A 14,723-nucleotide genomic window follows, 5' to 3' on the forward strand; every position below is an offset into this window, starting at 1 on the left:
GACTGTCTACTATCTGTCTACTCACTATTGAAGCTTGTTTCGAACTATGCCCTGATGGTCCCTGTGGTCTCCGTGTTCACATTTTAAAATGTTCACTATCATAAATGGAACTTGTTCGACTAACCCTGTCCAGAGGATGAAAACACTAAAGACAAAGTCAGAAAGAGGGATGAGAACCGCATCTGAAACCAACCTGGCCAGGGAAGGGAGCAGGGCCCAGGAGGACCCTGTGAGTTGAAGCTCCCATCCTGCGCGGATCGGGCCACCGCCCTGGCCTCGGCGTGGCGCCCTCGGGCTCAGAAACCGCGTGGAAATGTGGAGACCCCCTAGGCTAGGAGAGCCCTGGGTCGCGGCGGTGGCGTTGAGTGGCAAAGAAAGGGGCGCAGGTGAGAGACCCGAAACGTCCAGGTCCAGAGCCCGGGAGGAAAGAGCCAGGGGCCGGTGCAGGGATGGGCTCCAGGTCAGGATGAGCAGTGCCTGACGAGGCCCCTGAAGCGCGCGGGTTGGAGTGAAAGCCAGGCAAGGAAACGCGGAGCAAAAACTGTGGGGCCCTGGACTGTGCTAGAGGCGGGAAGAGAGCAGCGGAGACGGAAGGTACTGTGAAGTCCCCGGTGAGCCTAGAAACAAACGCACAACCTTCTGTGGCGGACCAGGACATGGACCCGGGAAAGAACGGGGGCGGCGGAACGTGACCGGGAAGCTAGGCGCGCGCCACCACCCAGGAACGAGCGCGGGCCCTCAGCAGAGCGCGCTGGAACCCGACAGGAGCCAGAGAGTAGGGAGGGCGCCGCGTCTACAGCCGCGGTGGCGGGGTGGGGTCGAGTGCGCGTGCGCGGCTCGTGCGGGCGGGGAGCGGGCGTAGGGCGGCGGGAGCGAGCGTGCGCGCGGCCAGGAAGCTTGGGCGGCGGGTCCTGCCTGTGACTGCTGTGGAGGCTGCTGGTCCTGCCTGAAACGGCCGCGGAGGCGGCGGCTGTTCCAGACACCTGCGGCGGCGGCGACCCCCCGGCGGCGCGGAGATGTGGCCCTTGGTGGCAGCGCTGTTGCTGGGTTCGTTTTGCAGCGGTAAGTGGTTCCTGGCTCTCAGCCCTGAGCTTGTCTCTGCGCCCCTACGGAGTCCGCCGCAGGCGTGTGGGCTGCGCCCCCGCAGCGCAGGAGGCTCCCGGGAGAGGGTGGCCTGGGCGCGGGATGCTCGGGCCCTGTGCGCCCGGAGTGCGGACGTGGGAGGGCCCTGCGGGTAATCGGGCGCCCCCTTCCTTTCCTCCTTTCTTTCTCTTCGCCCGGGTGACAGCGGACTCATCTCCTTCACCCCGTTTGCACCTCCAAATGCACATACCGAGGAAGACTGGAAAACGCACAACTCGTGCAATCGCGAACTGTAAAGAAAGGGCGCGACCAGAGGCGAGGGGTGGCAGCTGCCAAGGACCCTCTTCTTTCGCACCCTCTCCCTTCCTACTTGCGTTTGGGGTTTAAGGAGGGAGAGTGGGAGGGCCCAGGCCTCTTGTGATGGAAGTGCGCATTTTGGTGAAGTCGACCAGAAGGGGTTTTGCCCTACTGCATGAGCATCGGAGCGAATGGAGATGAAAAGGACGCAGTTAAGTTTCATTTCCGACCCAGCATTTATCAGAAGAATCTTGTGACCGCTTTTTTGTTGTTGTTTTTAATCCAAAAATAAGCTTCCTTGAAACTCTTTTCTCGTAGCCCCCACACTTTAATACATTCCGAATTGTGGTTTGAAGTTTTCCCACTTTACTGGGGGAACCGTTTAAAAAGTTAACCAGATTTCGTCTGAAATATGAATACAGTAACCTCGAGTCAAAACACATGTGCAGCAGAGTGGGATTTGGTGTCTTTTGACGTCAAAGGAGTGCCCCCCCCCCCCCCGCGCGCACACACACACACACACACACACACACACACACGGTTTTTGCACTTAATTCTCTTTTTAGAAATATGTGCTTCCTCTGTGAAAACCGAGGAAGGAATAGGAATTTCGATGATCTACAATGCCTGTCATACTTCATATTTGTACCCTTTATGAACTTTCGTAAGATTCAGAATTGAGTGAGTAGGACTAACAGCAATTGTTACCTTTATCCTAAAATGTTAAATTAGTTGGATTTAAAACTGTTTATTAGTCTCAGTGTGTCATTCAAAAAAGCTTGTGTCTTGTAGTTATTTGAAAGATGCCCTTAATTCCCTCCCAAGCATCCTGGATGTTGCAGCTATTAATAATCAAGATCTCTATTATCTAAACGGTTGGTGTTAGGTGTTTTCTGTCATCATCTTTAGTATGCTTGTTGTCATTACTATCATTAGAGCTAAAATGATGCTGCTTTCAAATACCTGTTGTGTAATCAGAGAGCCTTCACATTGAACCAGATATAAATTCATAATAAAATATCACCAATTCATACCATTGTTATCAAAGCTTATTTGAGAGTAAAAAGTGTAAACCATGTATTATTTTTAAAGCAGGGGTCCTATTTTCATGTAAATGAAAAAGGACTGTTGCAAATGTACTTTGGGGAATAGGCCTTCCTTAGTTATAGTTAAGATCCCATTTAATTAACATTCGTTTTCATACAATTTTAATGCAATTAAATCCCTGAAGAATTCAGAATTTGTAGTATTTTATTGTACTTGTTAATATTAACCTGGAAAAGAAAAACAAGTACAGGCATTATGCATTTGAATTTAAGTGCTGGATACAAAACAGGAAGTGATAGTGTTTGTTATAAGATAGAATGGATTTTTGTGTGTTTCTTAAGTAGCTTCAAGAGAATGTGTACTGTGTTAACACTCTCAAAACACAAATAGTTATAATTCAAGGGATTTGGAAGACTGAATTTAGAATCTAGAGTAAAGAAGAAACATAGCTTTATACATTCATTTGTACTGAAGCTTGATTTTTGCTTTCAGTTTCATTTATAAAGCACTTGTAATCAGAGGCTACTTCTTGGTAACCTCTACCGTTTCAGTGACCTTTGTGGTAAAGGAAGTTTTCTCAGATACCTATTTCAGCCAATTAAAGGCAGAATGAAACTCACTGTAATGGTTTACAAGATAGAGAATGAATTAGTATGTTTTCCCCATATGTCCAATTATACTTTGTTTAAAAGTGCATCAACAGCTTCAGTGATATTCACTAACTAGTGAATACAACCTTAACTAAATAATGGCAGTGATGTATATGAACTGTCTTTTTAGTGGCTGAATGATTTTTCTTTGTTCAAAACATATATATATATATATATATATATATATATATATATATAAAAATACATAAAGGGTACACATGATTACATTTTTTTAAATCCATTTTTTTTGTCCAAGTCTAGTAGTCATTTGGCTTGTTTAAGTTAAAATACTTTCTTTTTTTCCTGATGAACATATCATTTTTAAACATGGTTGCTGTTTTAAGGAAGCAAACATCCTTATTTATGGGGCCATCCCAGCGGTCTAGAGGCTGTGTGTTAAAGCATTTCACTAGATGCCTAGCGTTAGAACACTTGTTCATGCTGTCACATGTGTTTTAGCAGATGTGTCGTCCTTGCCACTGAGGTGTTAATGGAGATTTGAAAGGCCAGGTTTGAAAGATGAAAAGTAGGTATCCTACCTGCTCCCCCATTGATAACTATTCTAAATCCAAAATAATGCCTTATTTTATCAAAACTAAGTTTGGATACCTTAATGTGCATTCAGCTATAGCTAGTACAGATATTGTTTTTAATATAGTAATATTCTTTTTGTGACATAATTTTCAGGCAACCATTTTATCTGTCTTTTTCTCTTAGATTTTGGCTGTCATAGCTTTTTATATGTGATAAAAATTTCTATATATTTTATGTTTTAGCCTAATATAATACACAGTTGGGTTATCATAAAATTACTTTCGCTTTATATACTAGCATAGATGTTTATTCTATGGTAAAAGAAAAAGAATAGCATAGGTTCAGTTTTGCTTAACTCATGGTAGTATGAGAGGAAAAAATACAGAGCACCCAGGAAATCTGATTCTAATATGCCTAGACTAAGACTACAGAACCTGGATTTTCCTTCTTTGTGATTATGTGGAGTCCAAACAGGAATTAGAAGCTTCTCCCTCCTCTGAATAGTTTACTCCTAATCCATGGAACTGTTGCATAAGATTCGGAATCTGGTCAACCCAAGGTTTCAGATGTAGAACAGGATAATTAATATGCATTTTAAAATACATGTCACACAGGTTAAAAGGCAAAGCAAGGGGTTTGGCAAGTGCATGGTCTGGCAAAAGTGCTTCATTTTAAGCAAGTGTAAACACACATTATACTCTAAGCACTTTGCAAAGCCCTCTTGGGCATATGCATGAATTTCAGACTGTACTCTTCTTAATAACTTACAATGTAATTTATAGAGAGCATATATATATATATTTTTAATCCCTCATTGGTAACTTAATGTACTTGAAGTTCTTCATAAGGACATAATTCTGGATGCTACTGACTATAAATTGCTCTGGTTCCTGTAATTCTGGGTTGACCACTCTACTCTTTAAAGGGCACTTTTAAATTCAGTGTGGGGGAGGGGGATTGCTTTGAGTCAGAACTAAAAAACTGTGGACACCTCACTATACCCCAGACTTATTTTAAATTTTCACTGAGGAGAGATCTGACTAGATCTCTCCTGTACTTATCCTGATTCAGTCTGAGATTCCAGTTCTTCATGCCAGGGGCGAGTTCTGAGGGCAAAATTTATAGGATTCATTTATGGCAGATATCTTTACTCAAGGGCTTTGCTTCATTTAACTTAGCAGCAGCTGGGACTTCTCACCCATTCCTGAACATTCATTCCCAGCAGATAATTAACTTCCTACTCAACTGCAGAAAATAGTGGTGAGTGGTTCGGACTCCCGCATCTACCCACCCACCATTTACTAAACTGATCCATAATATCTTAGACAACCTTCATCTCATTCTCCTCCTTTACCTAGTTTCAGAAGAATACCTATTCACCTTTCTAAGAGAAGGACAGCCTGTCTACCACTCTTTGTTTTCCACCATGTTGGAAACCTGCTCAATGAGCTTAATTCTTCTGTCTCGTATCCCAGATCTTGTCCTCTCCAGTGACAGCTTACTCTTCCCATATTTAAAAAAGAAAACAGAAAATCCAAGAAGACACAAAAAAATTCTTGCCCTCTTTCCACACTGTCAATTGTTGCCTTATTCTCTGTGCCTTATCATTGTACCAAATTATTGAAAGAGAATCACTGTCACTTTTTCTGCTCACATTCTCTTCCCAAATCAATCTGCATCTGAATCCACCAGTCCATTGACATTGCTGTCAGTCAAGGAGCTAATAGAGACCCTTCTTTGGTATTTGCAAAGGCATTCTTTTTACTTCTATTTTCTCTCATTTTTCTCACTTCCTTGTTTTGTTTCCCTTTCACAATTTGCTACATAAATATTGGTGTGGCCCAAGATTTTATTCTCTGTCACCTTCTCTTTTGCATCAGAAGGACTCTCTGGTCAGTCTTCTTTATGCTCATGACTTCGATTACCAGCTATGTCCTTGGTTATTCCCAAGTCTTTATGGCTCTGACCTTTCTTCTTAAATTCAAATTCATATGCCTAGGGACATACCAGGCATCTCTACTTCATTCTACCACAGGCATTTTAATGCCCAGACTTTCAAATATTGAAAGAATATTCTCCCCGATCTTCAAACTTTTTTTCTCTATAGCTAATCCATAAGCGAATAGTAGTTTCACATACTGTTTTAGTTAACCATTTTTAATTTTTCCCTTTTCATGTTCTTTACCTCCCACAGCTGACTTCTGTTTGCTTTTTGATTTTTCTTGTCATTTTAAGCCTTCTCTCCAGTTTCACTTACCTGGACTGTTGCAGAAGGCTCCTAATGGATCTTCCTCTTTCCTCTCCTTTCCTGCCCTTACACATCTTTCATACTGCTGGCTGCACTGTTGTTGTTGTTGTTTTAATGAAAATAAATCTGTGTGGTTCCCTATTGCTAATATTATTAAGTCCAAACTTCTCAGCATGACATTCAAGGATGCCTTTACAAATTTAGTTGATTAACTTTCCAAGATCTCACTTGAATGGTGAGATCTTCATTCCTCTGAGTACATGTAATTTCTGCTCCCAAGAAAGTCCTTTCTTTCCCACATTCCTACTCATCCTTCAAGACGCAATTTTAACATCACCCTCTAAGATCATTCTTAGGCACATTCTTGTAATTTTTCTTTAGGAACTTTTATATCTAAGCCTGCAACTGACTTGAGATTTCTTCCTTAAAATATATATCTTCATGATTCAATAGGAGTGAGTAGCATGGGGGTTTCTCTTGAAATGTGCATGAGTAAACCCTTTCCCAGAAGACTTTTGTATCTCTTTTCTTGAAATTTATACTTCATACTTTGTGCATTCATAAAGAATGCACTGAATCCTACTGTCTGTATCCTGAGTAAGATTCTTAGGATGCCACATGAAGACATTGTCCTACCTTCTGAGACTAGTGAAGAAATTAGTTAAATAGCACAGCAGTAATATTTGATGGTAAGTACAGTGAAGCACTTGAACAGGGACAGTGGGAGCAGTCAGAAGGGGACAAAAACAGTTGAGTAGTGGTAGGGAAAGGGGACAGGAGTGAACATCTCAATAGTGCTTTGGCAGGAAGGACAAAAGCAAACTACAGCTGCCACTCTCGAGCATTTGCTGTGTATGTGAAAGGCACTATAGTGAGAACTTCATGTTCATTGTCTCATTAAATCTGAAAAATCTCTCTGATTTAAGTAGATGGCATCACTATTTGCATTTTACAGATGAGAACACAGAGGTACACAGGTTAAGAAATTTGCTTAAGATTCTACAGTCATAAAATACTTGAGCTGCATCTTGAACCAGGCTCCCGCTCCCAAGTATGTGGTCTCTACTACATACTCTGCACCTAGGGGAGGACATGCACCTCTGTAGTCTGGAAAGCAGCTCATACTCAGGCCTACAGATGAGAGTGCATCTGCATATTCATGGGTTTGCAAGAATATCCTGACAATAGAGCATAGTTGGGAATTGAGGGAATACAGGTTAGGCTGGAAAGGATCTTGAAGGACCTTGTCTGTATTCCATGATAATGCAGTTAGGACTTATCCTGAGAGGGGGGAGGGTGTTATTAATGTATATTAAGCAAAAGAGTGTGCATTTGCCTTTAGAAGAGTTATTTGGGGAGCTGTGGGAAACACATTGGGACTCGGATAGAGAAATGTTTGAAGATGGAGTTAGGAAGTAGTTAGGAGGTTATGGCATCATTTCAAGGAAGAAGAGACAAGTGTCTAATTCATTCATTCAACAGACATTGCATTTAGGAACTATTAAATAGGTTGGACCTATCTAGAATTCTCTATGACTAAGGAAAGGGAAGAATCTAGCATGAGTCCTAAGTCCAAGTCTGGTTGACTGGAAGAAAATACTTTAGAGAGGTGAGGATTTGAGAGGAGAGGAAAGAGGATCTCAGTAGGTTAGTGGACATGTTGACTTTGAAGTTACTGTAGTATATCCAAGTGGAAATGCACAACAGACAGTTGATTGTCCAAGGTCTGCAGTTTAGATGAAAGACGGGACTTTACTCAGAAGTAAAAGTGTTCAGGTAGATAATGCCTGAAAGTGAGAGATAATACTTGGTGAGGGGGCACTGTCCCTTAGGAACACTGACATTTGTGGGAGCCAAGGAATATATTTCTAGAGAGAAAGGTAGGATGGGGTGGACAAGCAGGAGGAAAAGGCCCAATGAAGAGATACCATAGAGGACAAGACAAGGAGCTGCCCACTGGCTCAAGAACCATGAAGTCAAGACAGAAAGGGAACTGTGCACATTTGACTTTTCACCTGGGATCCTTGGTGATGTTGGCAAGAGCTTGAGTAGTGAAGCAGTAGGGTGCAGTAGGTGTGGAGGCAGGCGACAGACTTAAGGAGTTGCTGGAAGTGAAGAGATGTGCACGGATTATAATTTTAGGATACTAGGAAAGACAAGCATGTGGGATTTTTAAAAATTGGTGGTTATTCAAGCATTTTTTAAAACATGTACATCTTGTAAATGGAGGAGGGGGATAGGGAGGCTGATAATTACTTTGTGAAAGTCCTTGAGATAGATGGGTTGGAGGCAGAAGTGGAAGCCAGCTCTCACATGAAATTAATTCATATTGTCTGAAAAGTAGGAAGTTGGAGAAGAGGTATGGATAGTTGGGATTGCAGGTAAGTTTATAGAGGGGTACTGGTGGTAGATTCTGGCTTCTCTAAAGGATTTAATTTGAATTAAGCAGGGAAAGAGGGTTCCTTTAGAGTGTGTGGGATGAGAGAGAAAAGGAGAAGGGTTTAAAAGTTGTTAAGAAGGAGAAAAAATGTACATGGAACACAAGAATAGGTAAAAGATTAAGGGCCTAGACAGGTGGGGTCTAAGATAATCTTTTGCTATTCCCTAAAGGCAACACTAATTTCCTTTCCCTTTTCTTCCCTCCCTCCCTTTCTTCCTTTTCTTTTTAAAAATATTTTTGCAACACAAATTTTCTTAAAAGTCTGTGATACAGAGTCCCCTCTGTCCATCCACAGCACTCTATCCATGCAGAAAGGACAGCAGTCTGACCTTTCACGGTAAGAAGTACTTACCATGCCCCATATGAGAACTGTAAGCTCCTAACTGATATAATTCCTATATTATTGTCATCACTGTATCATCCCCTCTCCTGTCACAGTGATCATATCAGGTAATTCTCAATAGAAGCTTCTTGCATTTTAAAAATTTTTGAGCTGAACTCTGCTCTGACTACCATAGATTAGAGCTTCACTGAAGCTTTTAACCTGCTTTCAGGACTGTGATCTGAGATGGTTTGTGTTGGTGGAGTGTGTTGGTAAAAGTCGTAAGGTCCAGTGCTTTTGGCATTTGATATAAAGCAATTTTTCCTCTTGATTTGCTAATTTTCTTGTACTCTGCATCACTTTTGGTGCAATTTGTCTGCTTTCAGATTTCTGTAAGCACATCTTGTTTATTCAGAATTTCCTTACTCATGATAATTATTTTCCTTTATTTGCCCCCTGTATTTTCTATCTTTTCTTCACTTTGCTGTCTCATCAGAAGGCAACAAGCAAAGGAGAAAAACCCCAGATTAGATCATTTTTCCTACTTAGTAGTTCTTGATATGTGTTTCTAAAGGATGAAGTTATAATTAAGGTCTGGAGTGACATTTTTACACTACTCTCATTTATTACTTATTAATGTAAAAGGTTACTCAAAACATGGTTTGGTTTATTCTGGTCAATTTTATTTTAAATATTACTGACAGCATTTTTTCTACTTAAGTTACTTTAGCTGTGAAAGAAGTAATGCAGTGAAATCAGTGCTTTCTGTGTTCTTTACCAAAGTTATTTTCTAAACATAGTTGTGCAATTATGTTGTGTTTAACAACCACTTCTCACCTAGAGTTTTCTCAAGAAGTTTGATAGGATAACAGAACTCTTCACTTTCATTTCTTCTACTGAAGAATAATTTTTAAAATTATTAAATTTTAATATTTTAAAATTATTTAAAATATCATTTTTAAATCTTTTAAGTGATTCAAAAGTGTACAGTGGACATGTCAATTTTTTTTTAATTTCACTCATTAATTAAAAAGCAAACTAGCAAGGATGCAAAACACATTTGAAAGAGAGTTGGGAGAGTGAAAAGATTTATAAGCAGGAAGGAATGCTGAAATAAAGTTGCTAATAGATGCAAACTTCGTCAGTATCCTTATCAGTAAAACATAATTTTTGGAATGTTCTTTTCCACCAGGTGGAAATCAGTTGCAAAACAAAATTTATTTGTATCTCTTAGGACACCAGTAATGTGCATTACAATCCATTTTCAACAACTTCTGGAATTGTAAAAGAGCCCAAAGTCAGTGAAAGACACTGGTCCTTATAGAGTCAGATAATTCCAAAGGGTCTGATAGACAGTGCTCAGCACTCCACCGAAAGGACACCCAGTAATCTTTCTGTCCATGTCAGATTCTTTCACATATTTTTTGACACTTGCCATCTTTTGTAATTCCGACATCATCGCCCCTTTATACACTGTGGATTCTTCCCCTCCTTTCTTCTCTCTCATGGGAAATAATTCACAACTCTGAGGTTTTTGAAGAATGCAATTTGAAGTCCAGATTTTGCCTGGAGCTTCCTAATATCTGGGTGGCTAGAAACAGAACTAGAAAGAAGTGAGCTGTGGACACCCACAGGGCTCCTTCAGAGGGCAAGTTCCCCAAAGTACAACAGTTTGGACCAGTAAGAGAGAGTCAAGATCATTACATTAAAATGCCACACTGTCTAGTTTTTATAGTGTAAAATTATTAAATTTTAATATTTTAAAATTATTTAAAATATCATTTTTAAATCTTTTAAGTGATTCAAAAGTGTACAGTGGACATGTCAATTTTTTTTTACAGCACAGTATTGTTTAGAGAGCATTAGCCTATATATTTTTTCCTTTGATGTTCACCATAGTTTTATGAAGTTGCTGTGAAGTTTTTGTTTTGTTTTGTTTTGTTTTGTTTTACAGTGCTAGAGATTGAACCCAGGGCCTATAGCATGTTTCACAAGTGCTCTGTCACTGAGTTACATCCTCTATATCCCCAGTCCCCAATGTTCTTTTTTTTTTTAATCTTTTTTTTTTTTTATGTGATTAGGATTGAACCTAGGGGTACTGTAACACTGAACTACATCCCCAGCCCTTTTTAGAGACAGGGTCTTGCTAAGTTGCTTAGGGATTCACTAAGTTGCTGAGGTTGACCTCCACCTTGCAGTCCTTCTGCCTCAGCCTTCCTAGTCTCTGGGATTATAGGCATCTACCACCATGCCAGATCTTTTTATCCTCTTACTTATAGAGTGAACCAAGGCATAGAAAAATGAGTTACTTAAGATTACATACCAAAGAAAAAAAATGACAGACATAGGGTTTGTGCTCAGTTTATGAACACCATCCAGGTCATATTCAATTCTGCATCCTTACGTTCAATTTTTTCATTGGATAATAAGTATGTTCTTAGAATAATAACAACCTAAGCCCATGAATTTTGATTCTAGTTTATAGAGATGAAAGACATCTTAAGGACAAACTATTTACACTTCATTTGTATTCGTTAGTGTTTTGCTGAGGAAAAAAAAATTACCACTTAGATAAAAGAGTTGATAAGAGGCTGAAGAACATGGAAGATAACTAGTTTCTCCACATTGTTATACATTTTAGTTGTATACTGCAGCTACTGGCAATTTGTGCCATTAGGAAGAGTTGATGGAATACACCCTGATCATTAACAATATTCGCTCTTGGTTTCAACTTGTTTCTTGGCTTTTAGAGTGGTTTATGGTTTCTAAAAGGAAGAAATACCTATAATATACATTTGGAAATTGTTGTTCTGTAGATTCAGTGAAATATAGAAGTGGGAAAATGCCATTCAATTGTATCTAATCCTTTGTAAGGCTTGCATACAAAATGTCTATTGCTGTCTAGATTTGCAATGGGAAAATTGCCACAGAGAATTTTTTTCTCGTTAGTATTCTAAGACTTTCCATCTTTGTGGAAAGATGTGATTTGATGTATCCAATTTACTTTGTATATTAAAGTACAGTAGAACTGCCCCTCTCCTTTTTCTTTTAGGAATGTAGCATAAAGGTAGAGATAAATTTTATATCAGTTTAGCAAGTTATATGTAGAAGAAGTGTATAGCAGTTGAGAGTGAATATAGTATTTGGGTTGATTTTTCTCTTCAAAATTTTCCCATGGTAAGGACAATACTTTTCTACATATATCAATAGGCAGAAATGATTACTTCAAAGCTTTAAAAGCCAGATGACTGTACCTGCATGTTCCAACACAGTTGCTGAATTTATTCCCAAGATGCATGGTAATGTATACTTTGCATTATTGAGTCTGGATAAAGAAAAGTTACAGTGTCATCTATCAGCTGTGCAAGTTAATATCGAAATAATCTGTTTTTCACTTTACTGTTCTTCCCTATTGCTGCACTACTTGCTTAAATGAACCCTGGAAGCTTTGCAGTTTATTTTAAGGATTTGTAACATACCTAAGATTTATAGTATAGAATTGTATAATTAATGAAATCTTTTTCTTTTTCTTTTCCAGGTTCAGCCCAGCTACTATTTAATAAAACCAAATCAGTAGAATTCACCTTTTGCAATGAAACTGTTGTCATCCCATGTTTTGTTATTAATGTGGGGGCACAAAACACTAACGAAATGTATGTGAAGTGGAAATTTAAAGGAAAATACATTTTCATCTATGATGGAGGCCAAGACAACGCTACTATGGACAGTAACTTTTCAAGTGCAAAAATCGCAGTCTCAGAATTACTTAAAGGAGATGCTTCTTTGAAGATGGATAAGCGTGATGCGAAAGTAGGAAACTACACATGTGAAGTAACAGAATTAACCAGAGAAGGTGAAACCGTTATAGAACTCAAATATCGTGTTGGTAAGTAATATAGTTTGAATATGGTTTTTCCCCTTTGAAACTCATGTCAAAACTGGATTGCCGTTGTGACTGTTGGGGTGGTAGGGCCTCTAAGACGTGATTGATTAGGTCATTGAGAGGGATTAAGGCCTTTCTTGAGAAAATGAGATATGACAAAAGAAGTCCCTCCCTTGTTCTTTTGCTCTCTAAAACACATTGCACCCTTCCACCATGTCATAGTGCAATACCAAAAGCAGAGTAGATGCCTATACCATGCTCTTGGACTTCTCAGTCTCAGAAGTATGAACCAAAATAAAGCTCTGTTCCTTATAAATCGCCCAGTCTCAGGCACTCTCTTACAGCAACTGTAAACAGACTAAGACAGTAAGACCTCTATAATAGCTTCCTCTTTGTCCTGCTACAACTGTGATCCTATTAGAAATGGAGCACCCTGGGACTAGGAACTCCTTTGAACCAGAAAGCAAGCCATTAATAATGAATGTTAGTATAATGTTTACCAGCTTAAGACCATAGTTTCTATCTTATTTGCTCTGCTTTAAAATTTTCCGAAGTTTTAAAACTCATCAACTGATCATTCATTTATTTGTTGTGTGGCTCTCAAACTTTTGGTCTGAGGACTGTTGTTCTATTTGGTTAATCAGTCCTGAGACATCTACTCTGCATTTCTGTTTACTGCCATCAGAAGTACTTTGTTTCATTTGATTAGTTTTTTAGTCTATTTACAATTATTAGTTTCAGTTATTAATTTTGTTTTGTAACTTTTCACTTTGACCAGAAGTTGACAAAAACAACACAGGAAGCTGTGCTTCCTCTACAGAGGATGAGAATCTAGATATTAAAGGTGAGGTTATCATGGGTGATTCCTTTCCTTAAGGTTCTCAGTGCTGAGCCTTACTTAGAATAATATTTGGCCAAGATGTGGGGGAACAGGGATCTAACTTAATTGAATTTGTGTTTTGTTTATAGCACAATTCTGCCCTCTTCGCCAAACTGGGTTGTGTGAGGCCATGAAGTTAGCTGGAGTATACAGTCTTTTTGCTATTACTTGCTATGCTAGCTTATTTCTTCATCCACAAGAGAGGGGGGTTTTTTTGGCTTTACATTTTTAAAGCTTTATTTTGCATCACCCAACATATTGCTGATCTTGGGGTTGACCATACTTTGAGATGGGATCAGAACAGTTCATTGGATCAACTAGGTTCTTTCTATTCTTCTAGCCTTTACTGTTATGTCTCTTTACCCCACTGGGAATGGAGTGTTTAGCTTCATGAAGTATTTGACATCGCTCAGGATTGGGAATCAGCATCTTACTATTTACTATATGTTCTTGAGAAGTTGCTTCATTGAGTCCAAGTTGCTTCATCTCTAAAATGGGAATGAAAATAGGTAGAGACTTACTTTTATGTGTTCTCCAGGATCTAATGAAGCCTATGTGTTAGAAGTTCTCTGAAAACTAATGTGTATTACAAGTGTTACTTGTTTTCCTGGGATGTTCATATTATAAAGGTATCAGGTTGCTGAAGCCAGCACGGAATATTGTGAGAGGGATTTTGCGCAGGAGAAACAGGCAGGGAATGGCTTAGAGCAGACAAGATTTTGGAAGGCTTTCCTGCTCAGAAATCTTGCCTACCTTGTAATTTTTACTACTGATATTAATATGGGCAAAGGAGATTTTTTTTTTTAAATGTACGCATTTCAGAAGGGAGCTAGTCAGTCAGTCACATACATTGTGAGTGCCTGGAGGGAGATGATCTAATACCTGATTGAAATTTGTCTGGAGTAATTAAGAGTTTCATGGGAGTGAAAGAACAAATTCTGAGGGACAGTAACTTCGGAGGCAAGGTAGTTCACTGAGAGGAAAACTGAAAACTGGTAAGAACCAAGACCTAAAAGGTCAGAAGATAGAATGAAAATGAATGGTAAGGGAATACCAGTATCTGAGATGAAGACAAGGTTACATTTTGCATGTCATTGTTTTATTTTTCTTTGTTTTTAAAATACCATGTAAAAAACTTATTTATATTTAGATGAGAAAGTATTATTTTATTATAGAGAATATAGAACAATTTACCAAAGGACTGAAACATTTGACACCCATTTTTATTTTTTAAAATAATTATTGATTCACAGAAAGAGTCAGAGAAAGGTGCTGTGTCCCCCTCTTCCAGTCTTCCCTAATGGTTACATCTTGTGTAACTATGGCATAATATCAAAAG

The 14,723-nt window shown here is 39.3% G+C and overlaps 1 protein-coding gene across 8 annotated transcripts in view; it reads left to right on the forward strand.

Annotated features, from left to right (window-relative positions):
• The first annotated feature begins 874 nt into the window (after window positions 1-874).
• The window catches only part of Cd47 (CD47 molecule), a 48,912-nt gene continuing 35,063 nt past the window's right edge, over window positions 875-14,723 (forward strand). For 5 of the 8 annotated variants that reach the window (XR_006856067.2, XR_006856068.2, XR_006856066.2 and 2 more), the window contains exons 1-2: window positions 876-1,062; window positions 12,160-12,507. Coding sequence is in view for 4 of the 8 variants with exons in the window: in XM_046464021.2 (XP_046319977.1) it covers window positions 1,017-1,062; window positions 12,160-12,507 (394 nt within the window). In the remaining 4 variants the exon portion in view is untranslated. Of the gene's footprint in view, window positions 1,063-12,159; window positions 12,508-14,723 lie in introns of all 8 variants that reach the window. The other 3 variants (XR_009228591.1, XM_046464025.1, XM_046464023.1) reach the window with 2 other exon arrangements.

The sequence above is a fragment of the Marmota monax genome, unplaced genomic scaffold (assembly GCF_021218885.2).
Source record: "Marmota monax isolate L192 unplaced genomic scaffold, Marmota_monax_Labrador192_F-V1.1 WCK01_AAM20220418_F8-fsc00156, whole genome shotgun sequence".
NCBI classification, from domain to species: domain Eukaryota; kingdom Metazoa; phylum Chordata; class Mammalia; order Rodentia; family Sciuridae; genus Marmota; species Marmota monax.